The sequence below is a fragment of the Pleurodeles waltl genome, chromosome 3_1 (assembly GCF_031143425.1).
Source record: "Pleurodeles waltl isolate 20211129_DDA chromosome 3_1, aPleWal1.hap1.20221129, whole genome shotgun sequence".
Taxonomy (NCBI): domain Eukaryota; kingdom Metazoa; phylum Chordata; class Amphibia; order Caudata; family Salamandridae; genus Pleurodeles; species Pleurodeles waltl.
In genome coordinates this window covers 813,927,148-813,954,829 of record NC_090440.1, presented here as the reverse complement: position 1 = coordinate 813,954,829, position 27,682 = coordinate 813,927,148, and the positions used below count along the sequence as shown (strand labels likewise).

The 27,682-nt window shown below is 43.3% G+C and overlaps 1 protein-coding gene across 1 annotated transcript in view; it reads right to left on the bottom strand.

The window, feature by feature from the left end:
• PDE3B (phosphodiesterase 3B) overlaps positions 1-27,682 on the bottom strand; it is a 1,361,488-nt gene that overhangs the window by 74,523 nt on the left and 1,259,283 nt on the right. The window contains exon 15 of the mRNA XM_069223694.1: positions 7,898-8,059. Within this exon, the coding sequence (XP_069079795.1) occupies positions 7,898-8,059 (162 nt within the window). The remainder of the gene's footprint in view (positions 1-7,897; positions 8,060-27,682) is intronic.

Below are 27,682 nucleotides of genomic sequence, written 5' to 3'. Positions count from 1 at the left end.
CCTCATGTCCATACTGCATGATGTGCAGCACCATTAAGTAGCCTATCAAAGTGAAGTTTCTTCTGAAATTTAGACTACAAAAACTTTAAAAAAATTATCTTTCAAGACTGCGTTGGCGCATCTACAGAGCAGAAAGTAGAGTTCATGTCTAACATTAAGGTCTACGTGCAGCCTGATGGGCTTACATTGTGGAAGCTTGAGAAAAGCCACCATGTCCCTCCTGGAGGTTCATTTACCTAAGGTTTATACTGGCAGATGTCTCACACCGTCATTTATTTTTTCTTCTTGTATAACAATCAGTGAAATGATCTCTTAAGGTGGTGCAAGAGTTGAACTTGCTTCAAGAATTGCTTCTTCAGCACAGATACCCCTCCACAGGCAAATGGCAGAGATAACATCTCTTACAGGATGGTGATCTTATATACAGTAATTGCTGGTGCAGTGCTGTTCAAACAAAGAGTTCTTACCATATAAAATTATCTGGAGCAGAGAATGATCATTCTTAAGTGTTTTCATGTGTCTTTGACGACGACTGGAATTCTCATTTAAATGGACAACATGAAGACCATGCATTGCCTAAACAAGCATGGAGATACAAGATCAAGACTCCTATGGCTGAAGGCTCAGAGAATTTCGGTATGGACCTTGGCCAGAGGCCTCCTTTTTGAATGAAATTCATATACCAGGTGTTCTCAATAAGCAAGTGGATTTTCTTTGTAGCTTCTATGAAGAAAATCATGGGTGGGTGTCTGGCAACGATATCATGCAGCATGTCTTTGAAGAGTGCAATTCTTCATCATTAGACTTCTTCACAGCATCACAAACAAAAAAATGGCAAGTCTTTGATCTAAAGTTACAGAACTAGGGTAATTGGGGAAATGCCCTTTTGACTAACAAGTAGAGGATATTACTCTACACTTTTCCTACAGTCTACTTATGCCATCTTTAAACTCATGTGACAAAGATCCCAATTGTGGCAGACTGGCAGAGACATTTGTGGTACAAAGACATATTGCAGATGTCTATCCAGCCACTCAAGAGATTGTCATACAGACTAAATATATTGACCAAGCAACAGGGTCAAATTCTTCATCTAAATTTTATGTCAATGAATTTGTCAGGATGGCTTCTGAGATCATCCCTAAGGAAGCCTAGCGATTGGCAACAAAGTATTATTATTCTTTTACATAGAAAATATTCAGGGCAAAGGACATATGAACATCCGTAAGGAAGCCCAGCCAGAATTAACAAGGAATTCTTGTTCTTTTAAATGCCTTCTGTGTACATGTCACATTTCATTAATAGTCTACTGGTGGCATAAAGGGTAAGTTTCCCCTTGATTCTAACAATGTCAATATGCGTCTCCTCATTATTACATATTTACTTTCATAAAAAAGGAAATATTTAAACATTAAAACGTCTTAGCAGGTATTATTTTCAGATCTCCACACTATGTACCAGAATACCCAAATTCATAAAAGCTCAACCAATCCCAAACTATAAAAAAGCGGTTATCTTGTTTCTATACTGCTCAAGAGTGATTTAAGAAATGGCTCCCATATCAAAGCAAATTAAGTCATCTGATCATTACGTTTATAGATGAGAGGGCATGTCTTAGCCTGGTAAGGTGATGGTGGCTGTGGCCAGGGTGGAGATGGGAGTCACCCTGGCAATCACCCTGTTGTGCCATTAGCAGACACACTGAGAGGGCCCAAGATGGCACCACAGAACAGTGAAGGATGTTTCAGTGCACCAACTGCAAAGTTCAGTCCTGTTGCTGTTGGTGGTGGAGAGGGGCTCATCTGCAAGGCTGAGTAGTCAGCTAAACTCCTATGGCTGTACAGCAGTGCCTGGCCTGATCCTGGCTCCAGCTTCGTAGGTATCCTCTGGCGAGCCTCGTGGTGCCAATGAGTGCAGACGTCCCACAGCAGTACAACGACAAGTGGTGAGCAGTTCACATGTGAGAGGGAAAGCCTCTGAGGGTGAACATGTTGGGGGTCCTTGTGGGACTGCCCCAGTCCCAGACGGAAACTGGATACTGGGGTGAACTATGCGTGGCCCATAGCCCACTGATACCATAGTCCTTTTTGTAGCTTGTACTGTGATCCATACCCCTCCGCTCACATTGTCCTTTTTGTGGCTTGTTCTGTGGGGCCTGTCGTACTAAGGGACGTCAGGTCATCCTCTCCTGGAGTTGGCCTAGAAGGGGGAAGCCGTCTTTAATCTTTGCTGACACTACCTGTTCCACTGTCCTTTCTCATACTTGATTGCTGGAGTTTTATGTGATATTAGACCAGACCTTTGACAGGCTTGCCAGCCACTTCTATTGGCCCCAAATGAGGACGGCCTCATTTGCATTCTGTATGTCGTGTCCTACCTGGCACGCCAGTGGGAAGACAGGGAAAAGGCTCAATGCCCCACTGATCCTACTCCCTGTCTTTGACACCCCTTTTGAAAGGGTTGGCATTGATGTCATTGGTCCATTAGGCCCCAAAGGAAACAGCCCTAGGAAACAGGTCTATCCTGGCTTTGGTGGACCATGCCACCAACTACCCAGAGCCAATCCCCCTGAGAACGTTGACTACACCGGTGGTGACTAGAACTCTGACAGAGGCACAAACTTCATGTCTGCATACATGAAGTCCATGTAGGATGTGTGTGTGGTGACCTAGAAGTTCACTACACCTTATCATCCGCAATCCAATGGTCTTGTGAAGAGATTTAACAAGAACCTGAAGGGCATGATCACAGGCCTTCCTGAGGCAATGAGGCGTAAGTGGGACTTCCTCTTGCCATGCCTTATCTTTGCTTATAGAGACGTAGCCCAGGAGGAGGTAGGGTTCAGTCCCTTTGAGCTTCTCTATGAGTACCCTGTCAGGGGACTTCTCCCCTCTCCCACCCCCCCACCCCACACCCCAAGCATTGTGAAAGAAGGGTGGGAGAAAGCTTCCAAGGCACCTCTCAGGATGTGGTCAGCTACATGCTTGCCCTCCGCAACCAGATGCACTGCTTCTGGAAAAAGGCAAAGAGCAACCTTGAGGCCAGTCAAGAGGTTATGACTAGCATTATCATTGCTCTCGTATACTTTTTGAGTGGCAGATTCGATCTAAAAGGGGTAACCAGGTCATATCTAGTATGGCCAGAATGATAATAGAAAATCTTGCTTATTGGTGAAGTAGGATTTTATATTACCATTTTAGAAATGCCACTTTTAGAAAGTGAGCATTGCTCTGCACTTAAAATCCTTCTGTGCCAACCTGTCTCTAATCAACATCTGGGCTGATTGACAGCTCCCTTGTGCAAATCACCCAGACAACCACAAACACAGGACACTCAGTCACACCTTCACTCATCTGCACACTACATGGGTTTTCCTGTGCTGGAAGGGTGGAGGGCTTGACACTCATTTCAAAGGCTACTGGCCTGCCCTTACACAATGGACTGCCAAACCCCCTACTGGGACCCTGGCAGACAGCCCTGTACTGAAAGGGGACCTTGTGTACTGCAAAACCACTCTTTGACGTCTCCCCCACTTCAAAGGCACTTTTGGGTATATAAACTGGGTCCCTGACCCCACCAGATCAGACACTCCTGGACTTGAACCTGCAATCTGTCAAGAGGAACTACCTGGCTGCCCAAAAGACTCATCTGGACTGCTTTGCTGAGAAGGACTAGTGCCCCTGCTGTTTCCCTGCTGCCTTGCTTCCCTCTGACTTTGCTGAGAAGTGCTCTCCAAAGGCTTGGATTGAGCTTGCCTCCTGTTTTCTGATGCCTCAGGGCCAAAAAGAGTTTCTCTCTTCAGGAAACTCCTTGTGCGCCGAAAATTGATGCACAGCCTCCCAGATATGACGCACAGCCGTGGTGCGACCTAGAAACTGACGCACAGCCAAACCAGAACGACACAGACAGACTTCCCAAGTGAAGAATAGACCCAGCGCCTGCTCTGCGGCCGAAAATTTGAATAACAGCCCTACCGGATCAATGCACAGCCAAACAAGAACGATGTAGTTCGGCTTCCTGAGTGAGGAATCGACACAGCACCTGCCATGCAACATAAAATTTGACACCGCCATACCGGATCAACATAATGCCTGTGACTTTGACCGCATGCCCAGGACTTCCTTGCATCATCCCTGGGTGTCAAAAAGATCCCTGCATTGCAGTTAAGAACCAAGACTGCGTGCTGGAAATCAACGGAAAGCCCCTTGAAGTGTGGAAGGAAATGACATCATCAGTGCTGCATCAGAAAATCCGACGCACACTCTATTCTTCCATGCATCTTCTCCTCTGTGGTCTCCGTGTGCTATTTTTTACCCAAACCAGGTACTTTGTGTAAACAAGCGACAAATGTTGATTTCTACGCTTTAAGAATCTTTTTAATCTTGCAAAAGTGATATCTCAACTTATGCTGATTGAATCTATCGTTTTGACCTTAATTTAGCCATAGATATCCTATATTTTTCTGTTACTGTATGATTTATTGCACAAATACTTCACACATTGCCTTCTAAGCAAAGCTTGACTACTCTTTGCCAAGATTCCAGAGGGTGGGCACAGGATAATTTGGATTGTGTGCCACTTACCCTGACTGGGATTGTGGTCCCTATTTGTACAAAGGTGAATACCTCTACCAACTAGAGACCCCATTTCTAACACACAGCCAATAAATTACTAGTAGTAGTAGTAGTAGTAGTGCAAACTTTATTCGACTTTCAACAAGTCATAAAAGTATCAAATAAAAAAACACACACATCTATGTATAAGAACACAATAAATAAGATGATAAAAGAATAAATAGTAGATATAAAAATGCACATTGTTAATTTATCCGTGTACACATATTTAAATAACCTTATTAAGTTTAGGCCAATTCACCCATAGACTTCCTTACAATTAATACTGAACATAAAAAATTTGCCAGAATTCCGCACATTTTGATGGAAGATAAAACCTGTAAACTAATATACGCACCACGACACTGGCGCAAGTCAATTAATCTTAAGAGGGGCAGTATAAAACGATTTCTCTGTTTATCATGAAATTTACAAAAGAGGACCACATGCATAGTAGTTTGGGATGTCTTCGCGTCACAGGGGCGTACTCTTAAGACTGTACTCCAGTCATTCATAGTCAGAAAAGTTACTAAGCGATGGAAGGTGTCTAATCGTAATCTTGTAAGAACAAAATGTTGTCAAGGGTTTATCACATTTACCAAATAAGGCTGCATGCCTTCCGTGGACAAGATTAATTGTTTGGACATAACACTAGACTTTTTCAATTCGGCTTCCCAATGCTGATCTTCCAGGTGCTTCAATGTCAAGGCCCTCAGTTCCTTCCTGGTTATTTTTCCCAATGATTCAGGGTTTGTATAATAGTCTTTACAACCCATGTTTCCAAAGAAGGTCATAATGTATCTCAACCAAGGAACTCTTAACGAGTACGTTAGCATCATACAATCAGATAAGATGTCCTTGTTTAGTCCAGTATGCTCAGAGGTCCATACTTTGTGCCATAATAATAATGGCTGTATCTTTATCAAATCGGCTACAAAAGAAACCCCTAGTTCCACGTGGCTAATATACGACGAAGTGCCGTTTGGTACCATTAACAAATATCTGAAGAAATCATTTTCCACCGTCTGAATCGGATTACAATTTGTATGCCCCCAAATACCTGATCCATACATGGCAGCCGGGATGCACTTGGCTTTGTAGATTTTTACCATATTCGGCGGGGTAATCCCCCCTAGCCTTTTTGAAAAAATCTTCAAAGCTGCCGTTGTTTTAATGATCTGATCTTTTTTGTTTTCTCACAATGTGCCCAGGAACTCTGTTTGTCTAACATTATGCCCAAGTATGAAAATGTTAGAGCTATATCCACTTTACCCTCGTCGATGGTAGTATTATAGATCTTGCCCGGTTTCCTACCGCAATTCATTATAAAAGTTTTGGAACGATTAACGATAAGTCCCAAATCTGTCATAAAGATTATGCAGTTGTTTTCAAGTTTTTGGTGGGCTAATGGTGTCCTAGCCATTAAGTACTGCGTAGTCTGCATAAACCAGTACAGGGACAGCACAATTACCTACTTGGGGAAGTTCTTTACATTTGCTTATCGGTTTACGTTCTAAATTATTTATATATAATGAGAACAAGAGTGGAGCAAGGACACAGCCTTGGCGCACCCCTCTGTATATGCCAAAAGGCCTGGTACATTCCCCTCTTATCCCATACCTTACTCTTGCTCTACACCCTGTATACAGGTCCTGTGTAAACTGAACTATTGTTGATTCGACCCCCATGGTGCTTAGAATGTCCCATAGCTTCTCATGTAATACGCAGTCAAATGCTGAAGATAAGTCTATAAAGGCCAAGTAAAAGTTAACCTCTCTGATCTTTGTGTACTTCCCCACTAAAATACTTAAATTCAGACCCTGTTCCACCGTACCTATTCCTGTGCGGAATCCATACTGCACTGGAGATAAAATATCATTTTCTTCCGCCCATGTTTGGAGTCTGTTCAAGATTATTCTCCCCGCTAGTTTAGCTGATGTGTCGAGCAGGGAGATTGGCCTGTAGCAAGCTGGATTAAGCCGATCACCTTTTTTGTATATAGGGATGATAATGGAGTCTCCCCACGTCGGTGGGGGGCCTTGTATACAAAAAGCCATCGATACCTGCGTCATTAAAGGGCCCCATAGAGGCGTATTTACCTTATATAAATCTATTGGGACACCATCGGGCCCGGCCCTTTCCCCGCTTTGCTTGTATTTATGGCTTCCACTACCTCCTCTAGGCTAAACTGGGGTATTACAGCCGAGCATGGGCCTTCCTGGGCATCTGGGGGCCTTGAAGAATCCATTGAGTCTATGTCACTGGGGTAACGGTATATTTTAGACAAATATACGATCCAATCCTCTTCCGAAATTGCAATTTCTATTCTAGGGATATCTCTATCCCCTAACACAGGAGTGTTTATTATTTTCCAGAAGAGGCTATTGTCCTTCTCCAGGCTAGCTTTTCCCACAGGTTTCCTCTCAGGGTAGATTGCCTCTTTTTTATGGCTATCTTATATGCCTGTCTGCACATTCGTATTTCGGTCGGGCACCTTGTTGGGGCACTTAGGGCTTTTTTTTTATCTTGTGTGCGCTTTTGTGCAATCGTGGTCAAACCAGCCTCTTTCCCCTTTTTGTCCTACCTTTCCCGACCTAGTAGTAAGAACTTCTTTCATGCCTTGCGTTATCCGCAAGAAGGCACTTAAACATTTTCCTGGATCTATGTCCTCGCTGAGACAGTCTACAAAGGATTGATTGTGGTCGCGTATTAGCTGTTTCAATAGAGCCTTTGAATCTATCTGAGACCATCGCAGTGTATATCCATTACGCGGGATTAATTCAATATCGTTTATCAAAGTGACCTTATCAACTTTGCCCAGTGTAGAAGAAGTTAGTGAGAGTTCCAGGCTCTGAGGGAAGTGGTCACTTATTGCAATGTCATAAAGTGCATAATTAGTGAGGTAGTGTGCAAAGTGGGTTGACATTAAAACATAATCAATCACTGTATCAGCTCCCCTTCCATTAAAAGTTGGTTTAAACTGTGGTTCTTCAAAATGTAATTTATTTACAAAAGACAGGTTATATTTTTCAGCCACTAGGTTCATCGCATCTCCTTGGATGGTGTGTGAGAAATGAGGCCTTAAGCCAATGTCTTCAGTATCCCAACCGCACACCTTCTCCGAAGGTTCTTTACAAAGATGGACATTAAAATCACCACCCCATATAATAAGAGCCAATAAATTACTAAACAAATGAACGCCTATTACTGCTGACAGCTACAACTGTTGCAAACAGCCTATGCCTGGACGCGCTGACTATCTGCAAAAGCAATTCTGAACTTACCTGCTCATAAAATTCGTTAACAATGCCTTCTGTCCATTTCAAATGCAATTCTCTCTCTTTTGCTGGGCCATTGATATCTGCTAATTTTATACATATTTGGCACACTAGTAGGCGATCGTTCTCATTGCTCCAGTCTATGCCAGGATTGTGATCATCATTAACCTGTTACACAGAAAAAGATACATTCTAAAATATACTTTATTTGTGATAATAGGCATCTTAGGGAAAGTGGATGTACCAAACTTACAACAAACATGCCATTCGGACTGGTGAATATGGGTATTAAATCAAGTGCTGATCATGAGATGCACATCAGATTATACGGCTATGGACCAGATAACGGATTGGCCCTTTATGTTGACATGCATTTACAGCATCTGTGGCTTTTCAGTTCATGCTAAGTAATGCAATTGTTTCCAGGTTACAGTAAGCAAAATAGCATAACTTATACACTTACAAATCAGAATCCACAAATTTTCTAACCCTGTCCCCAACAGGCCATATGACCAGTTTGTGGATCTCCAGCAAAAGTACTAATTTCCTCTGAAGTGGCCAGGGTGAAAGTTAAAAACTGTATTTTATCATGTCAGCTTCCAAATTATCGTCCTATAACAATATCACCTGCATTATCTCGACCACATAGCTCTGACATTTAAAAATAAATACTATTTATTGCTCCATCCTCCACCCTACCACACCCTTAATGTATCTAGCCCTATTACACTTTTTTTTGTGGCTAACCCCCAAAGCTCCAGTTTCAACATATTAAACCTCAAAGAAGTCCTTTTTAAAGTTGTATATAATGTTTTGCATATATATATATATATATATATATATATATATATATATATTCAATGAAAATAAAGGTTAAAGCGGCATAGTTCACTGAAAATTTGACTGCCAATGTAACCTTTTCAACTTAAACCACAAATTTACCAGGTATAGATAGCAGAGCTTAATTTGCGCCCCCACCATGCACTGCTTATGACCTCACATATTACATCACTCTTGGCATGTTGTATGAGATGATTTAGGACATCACTGATGACATCTCAAATAAGGTTCGGGAAGGAGAGCCCACATAGTCCACCTTCCCCTTTTTTCCCCCCAGCTTTTAGCCCTGGGGAATGGAGTCCCTGAGGCCATAATAGGCTCAGGGAGGGGGCTGTGCACAGCGTTTTATTCGACCCAAGTGGGGTAATGCTGGGTCATAGCAATTTTGGGGATTCCTGAGGATTTCAGAAGGAAAATGTGTGATATAAGGTAAAGTTTTGGGTTTGGTGGGCATTGTGGATAAGAAAACCTCATGGGACTATGCGAGGCACACAAATAAAAAACTTCCTTTATGGACTTAACAATATTAAAACATTATTACACGACTGGCACACAATTGCTGGAATAAAGTATGCACTAAGCAATCAATTACCGTACAGCCATATGTAAACCTTACCTAAAATAAATACCCTTGTTAGTCCAACTTTTGTATATCATTTTTCTTTCATTTATTTTTATACACTTTAAATTAACCCTTAACCACATATACATTCATCATATTTTTGTACATCACACAATATTTTAAGTTTCTTAAAAAATGGCATCATAAAAACGATAAAGTCTTCACTGATTATACTACAATAAGAAACGTTCTTGCATATTATGTCGACGCGGCGACTTAGTGGTCTTAAAGATGGTTCACCCCACCTTCGACATGATAAATTGTATGTGTATATATATATATATATATATATATATATATATATATACGCATATATATATATATATATAAATATATATACACATTTTTTTTTTTTTAATGATAACAAACAAAAATACAAAAAAACAATATTTACGATCTCATAAATATATCTATGATTTAACATCGGCTGTTCTTTCATTCCCTATACATACCTAAAACCTTCCCAACAACTTTGCCTACGTTTCCTATAATTTAATTCCTTCATGATCACAATTTAAAAAATACAACATCATAATTTCTTAAAACATCAATTTGTACCAGCGTTGTTCTACATTGCACAACCTTATCTGCCCAAAGCACATTGTCTATCAATCAATATACCTCGTTTTTTTCATTATCAATTACACATTCATTATCTAAAATTTTAACCTTCAGTTTAAAAAAAAAAAAAATATCTTTTTCATCACGGCCTCCTCACTTTGCTACAAATTTAAGTCCATGCAGTCCATGCAATACAATTTCCTTCATTCCTAAAAAGCACATCATTTAATATATATTTCAACATACTTATTCTATGTTGTGATGCAACAACTGTATACCTCGATCGTTTTCTACCGTTTTCACTAGTTCTTTCTCTACAAAGTTACATTTCCCCCATTAATATTACATACTATACCATAAATCACCATTCAAGTCTTTAATCCATTCAAGATCTTCGAAACTCACTGCCAATGATACATGGGGGCCTTTCCAGTTATTTATTTACTCCTCGCTTCAGGTATTGGGCCTCTCCTACTGATTTTCCATCTGCGGACCGGATCAAACCACACTTTCAACTACCCTTTCCAGGAGTTTGCCACGACAAGCGTTATTCCTGCTTCTATCCTCTACCATATATCTTGTGTTGCCAACAATTATATTAAGTTCTAAAAAGAAATGATAATCAAAATGTTAATGGTGGCCTAACATCTCACTCCCCCCGAGGGATAAACAAAAATCTTTCTCCTCATATCCACTTTGAAGCACTTTCTTCGGGTAACACCCCCCATTTCTTGCTCACCTGTCTGAAGGCATTCCATGTACAAAGCCTTCGCTCATATTAAATGTCCGCCATCTTTGGCAGCTATATTTATTCCCCGCACTGCTAAATGCAGTCATTTTTTTGATTTATATAGGAGAAGTAGTTTTCAGGGTCCTGACGAAGCGTCGCGGGATCATTTAGTGACCCATAGAAGACGCGAAACAAGTTGACCGAAAATTAGCAGAATTAGGCACTCTACCTTTTCTTCCCCACAGAGTTCAGTGGGACATTACCCCCACAAATACTCTGGATCATTTTTTAATCTTGGCCTGTGCCTCTTCCCCGATACATTAAAGTGATGTTAGAGGCACATAGCTAATTTTAATTCTTTCACTCTCCTACACACTTACACCTTGTCCTTCCACTGAGTTAGTATTTCGTTTCAGACTTCTTTCTGGCAAATTGCCTTCGGTTTAGTACCACCCCGATTGCTGGGGAGGTCCGCCAGACATTGCAGCACTGGTCTGACGAGGAGTTAGCCCAGTGATGAGACTTGTCACCCTTCGGGTGCTTGAGGGCTCTCCTGATATCATTGATATCCTTGACACGCTCTGTCCTTGCTTTTCTTAATTGTTTCTTTGGAACAGTGTACCTTTCTTTATAATAGGTTACTTTGGGAGACTGTACACTGGACCAGTAACCTCCCTGTCCCTCCTTTGTATTGAATACCATACTCTCCGTACCTAGTCCGGAGCCACCAAGATTACTTGGGCCTGGTCGTTCATGATCTTCTTGTGAACTCTGGACAGAAGTGGTATAGGCGTGAAGGAGGCTGGAGTTCCACGACCCCATACAGCCCTGCTTGTTGCAGTACCACATTAAGGTGGTGTTGTTCATGAACACCTGCACTATCTTCCCCTTACAACAGGAAGAAATGCTTTCAATGCACGTCGGATCGCCCGGAGCTCTGGCAAGTTGATATGGAGTCCGTATTCTGCTGGAGTCCTCAGGCCTCTGATCTCTGCCTCTCCCAAATGCCCACCTCATTCCAGAAGTGACGCATCTGTCGCTACTGAGAAATCTGGCTGGGGAAGGGAGCGGAGTCTGCCTCGGACCCAATCGCAGTTCACTAACCACCACTGCATGTCTTTCGCAGTTCCCGCCGAGATCTGAACCTTGTCAGTAAGATTTCCCTGATGCTCCGTCCACTGGACCTTCAAGTCCCATTGCAGAGCCTTACATGCCATCTGGCATGTTTGACTAACAGGATGCAGGAAGCCATGAGTCCCAACAGCCTCAGAGTCTGTCTCACTGATATCCAGGATCGAGGCCAAAACATTGGTATCATAAACTGAATATCCTGGACTCGCTGCTTTGGAGGATAAACTCAAAACTGCACTGTGTCCAGAACAGCTCAGATGAAAGGGAGAATTTGAGAGGGAGTCAGGTGTGATTTTGGCATGTTTATATTGAACCCCAGCGAGTGCAAGAGGTTTGCCATCGTCTGAAGGTGGCTGACGAGAGCCTGGGGCATAGAAGCCTTCAACAGCCAGTCGTAGGGGAAATCACTAACCTGCGCGGATGAGCTGCTACCACAGCCATCACCTTGGTGAACACCCGAGGGGCACTGGTAAGACCGAAGGGGAGCACGGTAAACTGTATGTGTTTGTGGCCCACCTTGAACCTGCAAGTAGCACCTGTGGGCAGGCAGAATGGGGGTGTGAAAATACGCATCCTGCAAGTCCAACGCTACCATCCAGTCTTCTTGGTCTAGGGCAGAGAAGCTCTGAGCATTTTGAATTTCGCCTTTTTGAGGAAGAGATTGACATCCCTTAAATCCAAGATAGGGCTAATACCCTTGTTCTTTTTTGGAATCAGAAAGTAGCGGGAATAACAACCACTGTCTACTTTTGACATCAGGACCCTTTCCATGGCTCCCTTGGCCAAGAGAGCTGTAACTTCCCCGCAGAGCAAGATTAAATGATCCTCCATCAGCCATACTTTCAATGGAGGGATAGAGGGAAGGAAAGACTGGAACATGAGGGATACAGGCCTTTTATATGATCTGCAAGATCCATTTGTTCGATGTTATGGACCGCCAGTGAGGGAGATAAAACTGAATCCTCCCGCCAACTGGACAAACATGGTCTTCCAGAACCATATGAGGAGGGCTTGGGTGCTGTGGAAGAGGGGGCTGGGTTGTGGCCGGCCTCTGGGTCTGAAGGAACCACAGCCTTGTCCTCGCTCTGGATGCTGTGATGAAGGATGGTACCCCACCCCTTCTGAAGCCTTGAAAGGGGCAAAAGGCAGACTGCTGGCAAGCAGGCAGCGAGAGGGCCAAGGATCTGGCTGTAGCTCGAGACCTTGAACCGCTAAAGAGCTGAGTCTGCCTTTACTCCAAAAAGGTGTGAGCCATCTAAGGACAAGTCCATCAGGTTTGCCTGGAGATCCCCTGAAAAGCCAGTCGTACGAAGCCAGGCGTAGCGACGAAGGGCCGTTGTCGATGAAATCACCCTGCCCAGCAGGTCGGTCGTGTCAAAACCACACCGAATCGTAAATTTGGCTGCATCTTTGACAGCTTGAGTGAGTGTCCTGTACACCCTCCAGGACCTAGGGCAGCACCTGTGCCACTGTATCCCATAAAGTATGGGAAAAACGCCCCTATAGGCATGAGATATTTACGTATCTCAATGCCAGGCTGGAGGAAGAAAACATCTTCCCAAATTGGTCCAGCCTCTTGGATTCCCTATCCGGGGGAGCAGAAGGGAAGGAAGCATGGACCACCAAGCTGTCCGGGGTGAGGTGTTGGGTGAGGAAAACTAAGGTCAGTAGAAGCTGGTAGATGGCGGCGGCCGATTGTCCTATTTACAGGAGCCCCTGTGATGGGTTTGGACAACATCCCCAGCAGAACATCAGTAAGGGCTTCGCTGAAGGGTAACATCAGCTCATATGTAGCAACCCCAGGCTTAAGCACCTGTCAGGATGTTAGTCCTGAACGCCACCCTAGGCAACTTAGGTCCAAGACCTCAGTTGCTCCCTCCTCCGTAGCCACAGAAGGAGGTGAGAGCATACCAGTATCTGGAGAAGTATCCAGTCCACTGGCTTCCCCTGCTCCAAACCATACTCTAAAGGGTCCTCAGACCCCTCCTATTCTTCATCTGTGCCTGGCTGTTCAATATAAGCCTCAGGCACTGATCTGGGCAGTGTAGGTACTGTCAAAGTTGGAATCTGCATCGTATGATGTCGTTCAGGATCATCTGGAATGAGGATAGGGCTTGCACCACCCGTGGGCACCCTCGGTGAGGGGAGCGTCAATGTTAGGACCAGCGCCACAGGAGGCAGATTGTGTGGAACCAGCATTGGTCCGGTTCCAATATTGGATCCCAGGGTCACCAATGGCACCGAGGCTGAACTTCTGGCATCGAACCAGATGGGGCCCCTGCTGACGCTAAGGGTCCGAAGCCCCACCCACAGGTACAGCCCGCTCAAATAGAAGGCGCATGGCACCGTAAATGTTTTTAAATTCGAGCGTGGGTCGCTTCGGCTCCCTGTTGGGGAGGGGGGGCGGGAACGTGAAGTCGGGCCAGTCATCGACTCTGCAGAACCGTGCTTGGAACGTCGACGTCCGATTGAACGATGACTTATTTTTGTGCCTCTTCCCTTAGTGCCTGGAGGACCTTGAATGAGAAGAGGACGACTTGGGGCTCCTGGAGCGGACCGCGACCACCTCCTCGAGCGGGATCGTGACCGCTTAGGAGTCGCGCCTACCAACATCGACTGCAGGGCCACCATGCGCTTCAGAGACTGCTCTCTCAAAGCTTTTGGGGCCATGGCCTGGCAGTCAAAGCATGATTTCGAGTCATGGTCTCTGTTGAGGCACCAGAGACATACGTTGTGGGGATCCGTCACCGACATGTAACGATGGCAGGCGTCAAACGGCTTGAACCCCATCTTCCTCGATGACATCTCGCATGGACGAAAAATATTTGTCAAAATCTATGACAAAAGGGTCAAAAAAGGCCTGCGAAAAAGGTATAGGGTGGCTCGATTTCGGACCTGCGCTTAACCAGTTCAGAAGGAAAACAACTGACGGATGTGCGCTGGGGTGGTGCCTTTATAGGTGACTGTGATATCACAGATGGCTCCAATGACACTGACAACGCCACGCGGAGATGAACAACTCATGCAGATCCGAACGACCCCACCCAACGGCACACGCAGGGTACTGGTCAGTAAAAAATTCTGGATTCAAAGCTGATGCCAGGGAATTCAAAGGTAAGGAATCTGCAGTTAGAAGTCCCTATCAGATATTAATATACATCATTTTTTTTTATATTATAACCAAGCTCCATAACTGCACAGCTTTTAATCTATATAACAAGTCTATTATTTAGGGGAAGCACAGAACTCATGAAGTGCTCCATCTTAATACTGTGTGCTTAATTACTCACACATTCCAATTCGAACCCTGCCCTACCCTTACCTAACAAATACTACAATTCTTCTGTTATTCAAACCTTCCTTATATGTTCTATATTTACGCATGTAATATTGCTCCCTTCTTTTCCTTTTTTTATTTATATCTTCTCTTCTCGATGTGCCATTTACCTTCTCTTTAATGTACCATCTTAAATCACTTTCCTTATGTTTCTGTTCAACATAGTTTTCTACCCAAGGTGTATTGATCTTCTAAATTCTTATTGCTGATCTATGTTTTATTAGTCTCAGTCTCACTTCTCTGCTTGTCTCTCCTATATATTACATGGGCAAACAATCAAGTAGACCACATTTTTTGTTCTACAATTCACCATCTCTCTAAGTTGATGACTTATCCCATTTAGTTCCACTACTGAGCCTTTTTTGATAGTATTATAGTTACTGCACGTACCACATAAGAAATTCCCTTTGATTTTACTCCTCTCTCTTATATCGCTCTGCTAGGTCTCCTTTGGTTCTCTATATGTGTGTACTAAACAACTCCTTATTGTTTTAATCCTTCTAAAGGAAAATAATGTTTTTTTCCAGAATTTCATTGTTCCTACCATTAAGAAGTGTCCAGTTCCTGTTAATAAAGTTTTTTTAATCTTATTACTTATACTAGAATGATTTGCAATACAGACAATTCTATTATAACCATGGGCTTTATGTTTTCCCTCAAAAAAACATTCCCTAGGAAAATTGTTTGCTTTCTTATTTCTTCTTATTTTTTTTTCGGGTAGCCCCTATCCAATAGTTTTTCCTCTAATATTTTAGTGTGTATCTCAAATCTCCCACATCTGTATAATTCCGCCTTAAATGGAGAAATTGACAAAATAGTATATTATTTTTTTGACAGCCAGGATGGTCTCTGGTATAATGCAATAAAGTATTCCAAAGAAATGATTTTCTATAAAATTCAACCTCGTTTTTTTTTTTTTTTTTTTAATTTTTGCTGGATCTGCTGTGACTCTTTTTCACTTGGACAAGGCTGAAGCTGTGTCCCAAGATTGCTGCCAACATTTCCTTGTTAAATTGTTGGCAGCCAAAGTGATCTCAGCATGAGATTGGGAGGGGTCACGGAGCCTTTGCGTCCCTGTATTTACAATTTGTTTTAAAAAAATATTTCAAAGTCTACTGAACGGATTTACACCAAATAACAAAAGGGACTCTTTCTGGACCAAGAGCTTGCTTTCTGCCAAATGTGGTGTTCTTCTGTCCAGCAGTTTGCCTCTATTTCTATTGCAAATACCTATGGAAATGAAAATGGAGAAAATGCTTTTTGGGACCTCCCCTTTTCCCAGCCTCCGCTTCACGGATCACTTCAAAACTTTCCAGACCTCAGCTGAAGTGAGCATCATATTTTTTGGGGAAAACTTTGAGAAGATTCATCAACCAGCGCAAGTTAAAAAATGCTTGTTCTATAGAAACTAGGTCCTAACTATAACTACCTACTTGTGACTGGTATATATATATATATACACACACACACACACACACACGTGGAAAATGTCACTTACCCATTGTACATCTGTTCGTGGCATGTAGCGCTGCATATTCACATGCTGTGCATATATCGTCATCTAGTGTTGGGCTCAGAGTGTTACAAGTTGTTTTTCTTCAAAGAAGCTTTTTCGTGTGACTCCTCCTCTATGTGATACTGCGCATAGGCATTGAGTCCTTTGTTATATTGTTTTCCGCAGGAGGGTAAAGTAAGGAGTGAATGATTGTATATGTACAAATATATAGTAAGTAAAGATGTCCATGCAATGTATATACATATCTACATAATAATGTATTACAACAGCTACAGGCTTCCGGGGAGGAGGGAGGGCGCATGTGAATCTGCAGCACTACATGCCATAAACAGATGTACACTGGGTAAATGACATTTTCCGTTCGATGGCATGTGTAGCTGTAGATACCCATGTTGTGCACAGACTGAAAAGCAGTCCTATCCTAACTAAGTGTGGCTAGCCTGTAGGAGTTGGAGAAGTTTGAAATAGTGTTTTAAGCACCGCTTGACCAACATTTGCTTAGTGGCGAGATCGTACATCCACACAGTAGTGTTCAGTAAACGTATGTGGTGTGGACCATGTGGTTGCTTTGCATATGTCTGCCATTGGTATATTTCCTAAGATTGCCATTGAAGCTCCTTTCTTTCTAGTAGAATGTGCTTTAGGAGTTACAATAGTTGACTTTTTAGCTTTAAGATAGCAAGTTTGAATACACTTTACTAAACATCTGGATAATCCTTGTATGGAAATATGATTACCTTTTTGAGGCTGTTGAAAAGCCACAAAAAGTTGTTTAGATGTTCTAAAATCTTTTGTTCTGTCTAAATAATACATGAGAGCTCTTTTCAGATGAGAGCTCTTTCAGCAACGGAATCTGGCTGTGTAAAGAAGACTAGCAATTCCACTGACTGATTAATGTGAAATGGTGAAACCACTTTGGGTAGAAATTTTGGATTTGTCCTAAGTACTATTTTGTGTTTGTGAACTTGGAAGAAGGGTTTCTCTAAAGTAAAAGCTTGAATTTCACTTACTCATCTTAAGGAAGTAATTGCTACAGGAAAGCAACCTTCCATGAGAGAAATTGAAGAGTGCAAGAATGCATGGGTTCAAATGGTAGACCCATAAGCCTTGTGAGCACAAAGTTAAGATTCCATGCAGGAGCTGGTGGAGCTCTAGGTGGAATAACTATTAAGACCTTCCAAAAAAGCTTTTATGACAGGAATTCTAAACAGAGAGGTATGTTGTCTGTTTTGGAGGTAGGCTGATATTGCTGTAAAATGAATTTTAATAGATGAGTTTGCAAGATTTGCTTTTTGTAAATGAAACAAATAACATACAATAGCCTGTACTGATGCTTTATGTAGATCAATGTTTTTAGTTTGGCAGTAATATACAAAACATTTCCATTTATTTGCATAGCACTGCCTGGTTGTGATGTGGTAAAACAGACAGATCTAACAATGTTGTGTACCAGCGTTGATGTCCCCACGTGGGAGCTATGAGTATCATAGTGAGAGAGGTGTGACAGATTTTGTTGACCAGGAATGGAATTAGTGGGAAAGGGGGAAAATTGTAAGCAAATATCCCTGACCAATTGATCCATAGGGCATTGCCTAAGGATCGCGGGTGTGGGAACCTGGATGCGAAGTTTGGGCATTTTGCGTTTTCGTTTGTTGTGAAAAGGTCTATGTCTGGTGTTCCCCACATGTGAAAGTACTGTTGAATTACCTGTGGGTGAATCTCCAATTCCTGTATTTGTTGTTGCGTCCTTCTTAAGAGGTCAGCAAGTTGGTTGTGTATTCCTGGGATATACTCTGCTAGTAGTTAAATGAGATTGTGAATTGCCCATTTCCAAATTGCCTGTGCTAGAAAGGGCAATTCGGATTAGTGTGTGTCCCTGTTTTTGCAGATAATACATTGTTGTCATGTTGTCTTTTCTTATTAACATAATCTTGTGGGTGATCTGTGTCTGGACTGCTATGAGTGCTAAAAACTGCTAGCAATTCCAAGTGGTTTGTGTGGTAAGTTTGTTGTATTGAATCCCATTCTCCCTGTGTAGTAAGACTGTTGAGATGGGCTCCCCAACCTGTCATGGATGCATCTGTTGGGATTATGGTCTGCGTTACAGGGTCCTGAAATGGCCGTCCTTTTGATAAATTGGTTTGATTCCACTATTGCAGAGAGTTTTAAGTTTTGCGGTCCAACAACACTAGATTCTGTAGTTGACCCTGTGCCTGAAACAATTATTGCGAGAGACACTGTTGGAGTGGTCTCATGTTTAGACATGCATTGGGGACTACTGCTATGCACGATGCCATCATTCACAATACCTTCATGATAAACCATACTGTGAAGGTTTGATTGACTTGTAATTGGGATATGAGAGTGTGAAACGCTTGAATTCGTTGTGGATTTGGGCAGGCTAATGCTGACTGATGTTCAGAATTGCTCCTAGATGTGGTTGAATTTGTGCAGGCTGAAGGTGAGACTTCTGATAATTGTTTGTGAACCCTAGCCTGTGTAGGGTATATATTGTGTAATGGGTGTGTTGTTGACAGGTGTGAACGGTGCTGGCTTTTATGAGCTAGTCGTCCAGATATGGGAAGACATGTATGTACTGTCTTCTGAGGTATGCTGCAACTACTGCTAGGCATTTTGTGAATACCCATGGTGCTGCTGTTACTCGAAAGGGCAGAACTTTGAATTGATAGTGCCTGCCCGCTATCACAAAACTCAAGTACCAGCGGTGTGATGGATGTATAGGAATGTGGAAGTAAGCATTTTTTAGATCTAATGCTGTCATGTAGTCTTGTTTTTGTAACAAAGAAATTATATCCTGTAGAGTGACCATGTGGAACTGCTTTGACAGAATATATTGATTTAGAGGTCTGAGATCTACAATTGGTCTTAGTGCCATGCTTTTTTTGGTAAGAGGTAGTATAGAGAATACGCCCCTGTCCCTTGTTGATTGATGGGAACGACCTCTAATGCACCTTTGAGTAGAAGAGATTCTACCTCCTGTTTTAACAGACCAATGTGTTTGAGAGAAAACCTGTGTGAACAGGGAGGAATGTTTGGTGGAGTGGAGATAATTCTAGGCAATAACCATTGAGGATAATTGACAGTACCCATTGATCTGTTGTAACTTGTTGCCAGTGAGGATGGAAATATTGCAGTCTACCTCCTACAGGAGATGTATGCTGTGTGGGGATGCAGGAAAAGTCACTGCTTTGATGACGTGGAGGCACCTCTTGCAGCAGCAGATTTGCCTCTAGATATGAAAGTGTCTCCTCTATAGAAGCCTCTGAAGATCCCCTGGGATAATACTGTTGTCCCTGTTTTTGTTGGGGCATAGAGGCCTCTGAAGTTTGTGGCTTAAAATTTCCTCGAAACTGAGGTTTACGAAATGAGCCCCGAAAAGGTGTTGTGTAAAGGGCTCCCATGGTCTTTGCTGTTTCGGAATCCTTTTTTAATTTGTCAATGGCTGTATCCACATCGGGTCCAAAAATGTGCTGTTTATTAAAAGGCATATTAAGGACCGCTTGTTGTATTTCTGGTTTTAATCCTGATGAGCTCAACCAAGTATGCCTTCTAATCAGGACACTATTGTTAATTCCCCTAGCTGCTGTGTCAGCTGCATCTAGTGCTGATCTAATCTGATATAGGCAATGGCTTGTCATTCAGTCACTACTTGCTGTGCTCTTTTCTGGTGTTCCTTTGGGATGTATTAAAGGAACTCCTGCATCTCGTCCCAATCTGCCCTATTATACCTGGCCAAAAGAGCTTGGGAGTTAGAAATTCTACACTGATTTGCAGCTTGAGTTACCATTCTTTTGCCTGCTACACCGAATTTGCGGCTCTCTTTTTTCAGGGGGAGGAGCATCCCCTGTGGACTGGCTATTTGCCCTTTTCCTGGCTGCACTGACCACAACAGAATCCGGTGGCAATTGCTGTGATATAAAGACTGGATCAGATGGTGCAGCTTTATATTTTTTATCTACCCTAGGTGTTAACACCCTAACCTTCACTGGTTCTTTAAAAATGTCATCTGCATGTTTTAACATACCTGGTAACATTGGCAAACATTTATATTATCTGTGAGTTGAGGAAAGACTGTTAAATAAGAAATCCTCTTCTATAGGCTCAGAATGCATTTGTACGTTATGATTAGTGGCTGCTTTGGGAATAACCTGATTATCGGCTGTTGTATCCTTAGGTGGAGACAACCTTGTGGGATACAAATCAGGGTCATTGGATGGAATTGGGACAGTCATATACATCCCATGGATCCATATTATGAACATTGTCACCCATCTAATCCCATGTGAAAAAACTGGGGAATGTGTGGGGAATGTGTGGAAAATTGTGTGGGTGGTGGCAGTGGAGTATGAGATAGTGGAGGAGAGGGAAGATAAGGGGAATGTGGTGGAGAAGGCTGTTGTACAGTCTTTGGCTTCTTGTGTTTAAAAGGTTGAAGGGCCAGTTTCCAAGCCTTGCTGGAATGCTAGTTTCCTCTTTGTTATAGGAAGAGGAGAATCTTCCCTGTATCTTTCTGGATTTGAATTCTCCTTTGCTTTTGGTCCATGACCTCAAGAATTGGTCTAAAGTCTGTTTCATCTGCTTCCTGTTCTGAAGATGAAACTTGTTTGCTTCCTACCAATGAATGCTCCGAAAGCTTGGTGGCAGCATGCTTTATACAGGCTGAAAAAGTGGTCTGTTCAATATGAGCTTTGATGTTTCGGCTCCGAAGAGGAGTGGGGATGTTTCAGCTCTAATGTGGCATGTAGCCATCTTGGTTCCAAAGTGGAAGCCTCCATCTTTCAACTCTAAGCTGAAACCGGCGTGGCAGTCTGTTAGTCGGAGTGAGTCTTGGCCTTTTTCAGCGATTAATCCAAGGGTCGGTTGATGATATGCTGTTTTCAAGTCGAGCAATGGCCAGGAAGCAGTGGTAGACCCAAGGCCTTCTGTGATTTTTTAAATTGGTGTCTGATAGGAAGGGGCTGGTGTGCTCACGTACTGCGCTGCAGGAGATATCTGGCTGTCCCCATCTGAATCACGGTCTGAGTCAGAGTCTTGGATTGAGACTGCAGACAATGCCTGTTCCTCACCAAAGATGTCAGGCGTTTGGTCTGTGGACTTAGATGCCATCTCTAACTGTCTTGCTCTTCAATCCCGTAAGGTTTTCTTGGATCTGAAGGACTGACACCCCTTGCAGGTCTCTTCCTTGTGGTCCGGAGGGAGGCAGAGGTTACACACCGAATGCTTGTCGGTGTAGGGGAACTTGGCGTGGCACCAAGGACAGAATCGAAATGGAGTACGATCCATAAGCCTGTGATGCAGTAGGCCCAAGAAGACATGAGAAGGCCGCGGGCGCCCAAAAGGGCGTTTAATCCATTCAGACGCTACAATCGGATCAAGTGTAGTCAGAAAACACGTTAGAAAACGAAAATGATGTTGGAGAAAAAAATAGAGACGTTCAGATAGTACCGAACCAAAATCTACAGGAGCGAGAGGGAACACGTCCGAACTCGATGGCGGAAAGAAAACAATCTAACAAACGACTCAATGCCCTTGTGCACTATCATCGAGAGGAGGAGTCACTCAATGTCGTGACTCGAAAAAGCTTCTTTGTAGAAAAATAAATTGTAGCACTCCGAGCCCAACACTAGATGGCGATATATGCACAGCATGTGTATCTGCAGCTACATGTGCCATCGAACATTATATATATATATTATATATATATGGAAAATGTCACTTACCCAGTGTACATCTGTTCGTGGCATTAGTCGCTGCAGATTCACATGCTGTGCACAGTCCGCCATCTGGTGTTGGGCTTGGAGTGTTACGAGTTGTTTTTCTTCGAAGAAGTCTTTTCGAGTCACGAGACCGAGGGACTCCTCCCATTTCGATTCCATTGCGCATGGGCGTCGACTCCATCTTAGATTGTTTTCCCAGCAGAGGGTGAGGTAGGAGTTGTGTATGTTAGTAATAGTGCCCATGCAATGGAATGAATACGTATGTACATAATAAAGGTAAAGTAATATATTTACAAATGTACAAATGTTCAGGATCTACTTCTAAACGACTACAGGCTCCCGGGGAGGCGGGTGGGCGCATGTGAATCTGCAGCGACTAATGCCACGAACAGATGTACACTGGGTAAGTGAAATTTTCCGTTCAATGGCATGTGTAGCTGCAGATACACATGCTGTGCATAGACTAGTAAGCAGTTATCTCCCCAAAAGCGGTGGTTCAGCCTGTAGGAGCTGAAGTAGTAAATATCCTACTATATCTTTTGGAGATGCGTGTAATGGCTGAATTTGATTATTATGGCAGTAATACACAAATCTTTTCCACTTATTTGCATAGCAGTGTCTAGTGGTAGGTTTCCTAGCTTGTCTAATGACCTCCATACATTCTTGTGTGAGGTCTAAGTGTCCGAATTCTAGGATTTCAGGAGCCAAATTGCTAGATTCAAAGATGCTGGATTTGGATGTCTGATCTGTTGTTTGTGTTGTGTTAACAGATCTGGTCTGTTGGGTAGTTTGACATGAGGTACTACTGAAAGGTCTAGTAGTGTTGTGTACCAGGGTTGCCTTGCCCATGTTGGTGCTATTAGTATGAGTTTGAGTTTGTTTTGACTCAACCGGTTGACTAGATATGGAAGAAGAGGGAGAGGGGGAAAAGCGTACGCAAATATCCCTGACCAATTCATCCATAGAGCATTGCCTTGGGATTGATGGTGTGGGTACCTGGATGCGAAGTTTTGGCATTTTGAGTTTTCTTTTGTTGCAAATAGATCTATTTGAGGTGTTCCCCAAATTTGAAAGTACTTGTTTAGTATTTGGGGGTGAATTTCCCATTCGTGGGTTTGTTGGTGATCTCGAGAGAGATTGTCTGCCAACTGGTTTTGAATCCCTGGAATAAATTGTGCTATTAGGCGAATGTGGTTGTGAATCGCCCAATGCCATATTTTTTGTGTTAGGAGGCACAACTGTGTCGAGTGTGTCCCTCCTTGTTTGTTTAGATAATACATTGTTGTCATGTTGTCTGTTTTGACAAGAATGTATTTTTGGGTTATTATGGGTTGAAATGCTTTCAGCGCTAGAAATACTGCTAACAGTTCTAAGTGATTTATGTGAAACTGCCTCTGATGTATGTCCCATTGTCCTTGGATGCTGTGTTGATTGAGGTGTGCTCCCCACCCTGTCATGGAAGCATCCGTCGTTATGACGTATTGTGGCACTGGGTCTTGGAAAGGCCGCCCTCGGTTTAAATTTGTACTGTTCCACCATAGAAGCGAGATGTATGTTTGGCAGTCTATCAACACCAGATCTAGAAGTTGACCCTGTGCTTGTGACCATTGTGATGCTAGGCACTGTTGTAAGGGCCGCATGTGCAATCTTGCGTTTGGGACAATGGCTATGCATGAAGACATCATGCCTAGGAGTTTCATTACCATTCTGACTTGTATCTTTTGTGTTGGATACATGGCTTGTATTACCTTGTGAAATGTTTGAATTCTTTGTGGACTTGGAGTGGCAATCCCTTTTGCTGTGTTGATTGTCACTCCTAAGTATTGCTGTGTTTGACACGGCAAAAGGTGTGACTTCGCGTAGTTGATGGAGAAACCTAGCCTGTGAAGGGTCTGTATGACATATTTTGTGTGCTGTGAACACTGTCTTACCGTGTTGGTTTTGATTAACCAGTCGTCTAAGTACGGGAACACATGTATTTGCTGCCTTCTGATATGTGCAGCTACTACTGCCAGGCATTTTGTAAAAACTCTTGGCGCAGTTGTTATTCCGAATGGCAACACTTTGAATTGGTAATGTATTCCTTGGAATACGAACCTTAGGTATTTCCTGTGTGAAGGATGTATTGGTATATGGAAATACGCTTCTTTTAGGTCTAATGTTGTCATGTAGTCTTGCTGTTTGAGCAGTGGGATTACGTCTTGTAACGTGACCATGTGAAAGTGGTCTGATTTGATGTAGGCATTTATTGTTCTGAGATCTAGTATTGGTCTCAAAGTTTTGTCCTTTTTGGGTATTAGAAAGTACAGTGAGTAAACTCCTGTGTTTTTTTGTAGATTTGGTACTAATTCTATTGCGTCCTTTTGTAGCAATGCTTGAATTTCTAGTCCTAGAAGATCTATATGTTGTTTTGACATATTGTGTGTTTTCGGTGGGACGTTTGGAGGGAATTGGAGAAATTCTATGCAATAACCATGCTGGATAATTGCTAAGACCTAAGTGTCTGTTGTTATTTCCTCCCAAAGTTTGTAAAATTGGCTTAGACTTCCCCCCACAGGTGTTATGTGATGGGGTTGTGTGACTTGTGAGTCACTGTTTATTTTGAGGAGTTTTGGGGCCTTGGAATTTTCCTCGATTTCTTGGGAATTGGCCCCCTCTATATTGCCCCCGAAAACCTCCCCTTTGATATTGACCCTGGTAAGTAGACCTTGTTTGTGAGGTTGTGGTTTCTGTGGGTTGACCTCCAAACCCTCCCCTATAATGTGCCTCTGCTCTGCGGGGAGTAGAGTGCGCCCATGGCTTTGGCTGTATCTGTGTCTTTTTTGAGTTTCTCAATGGCAGTGTCGACCTCCGGCCCAAACAATTGCTGTTCATTGAATGGCATATTGAGCACAGCTTGTTGGATTTCCGGCTTGAACCCTGAAGTGCGCAGCCATGCGTGCCTTCGTATCGTGATTGCAGTGTTTATTGTCCTTGCAGCTGTATCGGCTGCATCCATGGAAGACCATATCTGATTATTTGAGATACTTTGTCCCTCTTCCACTATCTGTTGCGCTCTTTTTTGGAACTCCTTGGGTAAATGTTCGATGAAATGTTGAATTTCATCCCAATGAGCTCTGTCGTATCTTGCCAAAAGTGCTTGTGAATTGGCAATACGCCATTGATTTGCTGCTTGTGCTGCAACCCTTTTTCCCGCAGCATCAAATTTGCGGCTCTCCTTGTCTGGAGGTGGTGCGTCTCCTGAGGTATGAGAGTTGGCTCTCTTACGAGCTGCCCCGACAACTACTGAGTCTGGTGTTAGTTGTGTTGTAATATAGATTGGATCTGTTGGCGGTGGCTTGTACTTTTTCTCCACCCTTGGAGTTATAGCTCTGCCTTTAACTGGATCCTGAAATATTTGTTTTGAATGTCTTAGCATTCCTGGGAGCATGGGGAGACTTTGGTACTGGCTATGGGTGGAGGATAGGGTGTTAAACAGAAAGTCATCCTCAATTGGTTCAGAATGTAAGGTGACGTTGTGAAATTCGGCTGCCCTTGCGACCACCTGTGTGTAGGATGTACTGTCCTCAGGTGGTGGCGGTTTTGTAGGATAGGAGTCTGGGCTGTTAGACACTGGAGCATCGTAAAGGTCCCATGCATCGGGATCATCCTGACTCATTGTAGTATGAGCTGGTGAGTGCATCAGTGGTGGAGTTGTTGCTGGTGATGCATGTATTGATGGTGGTGGAGACGGTGGTGGGGTTGCTTTCCTTGCCACCTTTGCCTGTGGTTGCTTGTCCTTTTGTTGAAAGGCAAGTTTCCTTTTTATTTTGATTGGGGGAAGAGTGGTTATCTTCCCTGTGTCCTCATGAATATGAAGCCTTCTTTGCGTGTAGTCAGGCTCTACAGCTTGAAGCTCCTCTCCAAATCTATGTAATTGGGAGGTTAATCCTTGTTCCTCTGTATAGGAACTAGTTTTCGGCTCCGAGGCTGGGTGTTTCGGAACCGAAACCTTTTCGGAAGTCTTTTTAGGCTCCGAAGAAACCTTCTTTGGTTACGGCGTGGTGTCTCGGTGCCGAAATTCTTCGGTGCCACTGTCTCTGTGCCGAAGTTTCTCGGAGCCGCTGTCTCGGCTCCGAGGTTGCTGTGTGGCGGTATCTCGACCGGAGTCGGATGACTTCGACACGAGCATGCCCTTTTTCGGTGCCTTGGATTGGTCACCTAATTTTCGGGTTAAGCCATGGCCTGTTGGCGGTGGCGTCCCCCTGGGCTTTTTTGGACTTTGTGAGTCTTGATTTTCGACGTCTTACTCACGGTTTTGTGTGTTTCTTCGGCGTTGAGTTCTTCAGAATCCGACTCGTGGACGGAGAAAGCTTCTTCTTCCTCCTCGAAACGTTCTTGGCCTGTCGGCGTGGACGCCATTTGTAGTCTCCTGGCTCTTCGGTCTCTCAGCGTCTTCCTCGACCGAAACGCTCGACAGGCTTCACAAGTATCCTCCTTGTGCTCGGGGGACAAGCACAAGTTACAGACCAGATGCTGATCCGTATACGGATACGGATACTTGTTATGACATTTTGGGCAGAAGCAGAATGGGGTCCGTTCCATCAGCCTTGAAGTCGCACGTGGCCGGGCCGACCAGGCCCCGACGGGGGATCGAAAAAACCCCGAAGGGCCACTGGAGCTCTTCAAAATTCGGTGTCGATTTGTTCTAACTAACCCAATACCGAACGCAAACAATACCGATGTTTTTTTCGGAGATTCTAACTAACTTTCCGACCCGAAACACGGAGCGAAAAGGAACACGTCCGAACCCGATGGCGGAAAAAAAAACAATCTAAGATGGAGTCGACGCCCATGCGCAATGGAATCGAAATGGGAGGAGTCCCTCGGTCTCGTGACTCGAAAAGACTTCTTCGAAGAAAAACAACTTGTAACACTCAGAGCCCAACACCAGATGGCGGACTGTGCACAGCATGTGTATCTGCAGCTACACATGCCATCGAACATATATATATCCAAGAAAAAAGTAACTCAAACAGATCTCACTAAAGAACACAAATATATTTCTACTACAACGTTTCAGCTTCCGCCTTCCTCAGGTAGTACAAGATGGTTTGCTCAGTGGCTGCACAGCTGACACTGGTGGATTTTCAAAAAGCATCATGAGTGAAGATTCCAATTGGAATGTGGAATCAATGCAGTCCTGAGAACTCTTCAGATATGCAGAAATCAAGTGGTATTGTCAGTGATGTTCAGTCCATCTGGATGCAGTGATTTTAAATGGTACATCCAGAAATGTTCTCTGATGTCCAGTAGTTTTCCTTTAAAACATGTTCC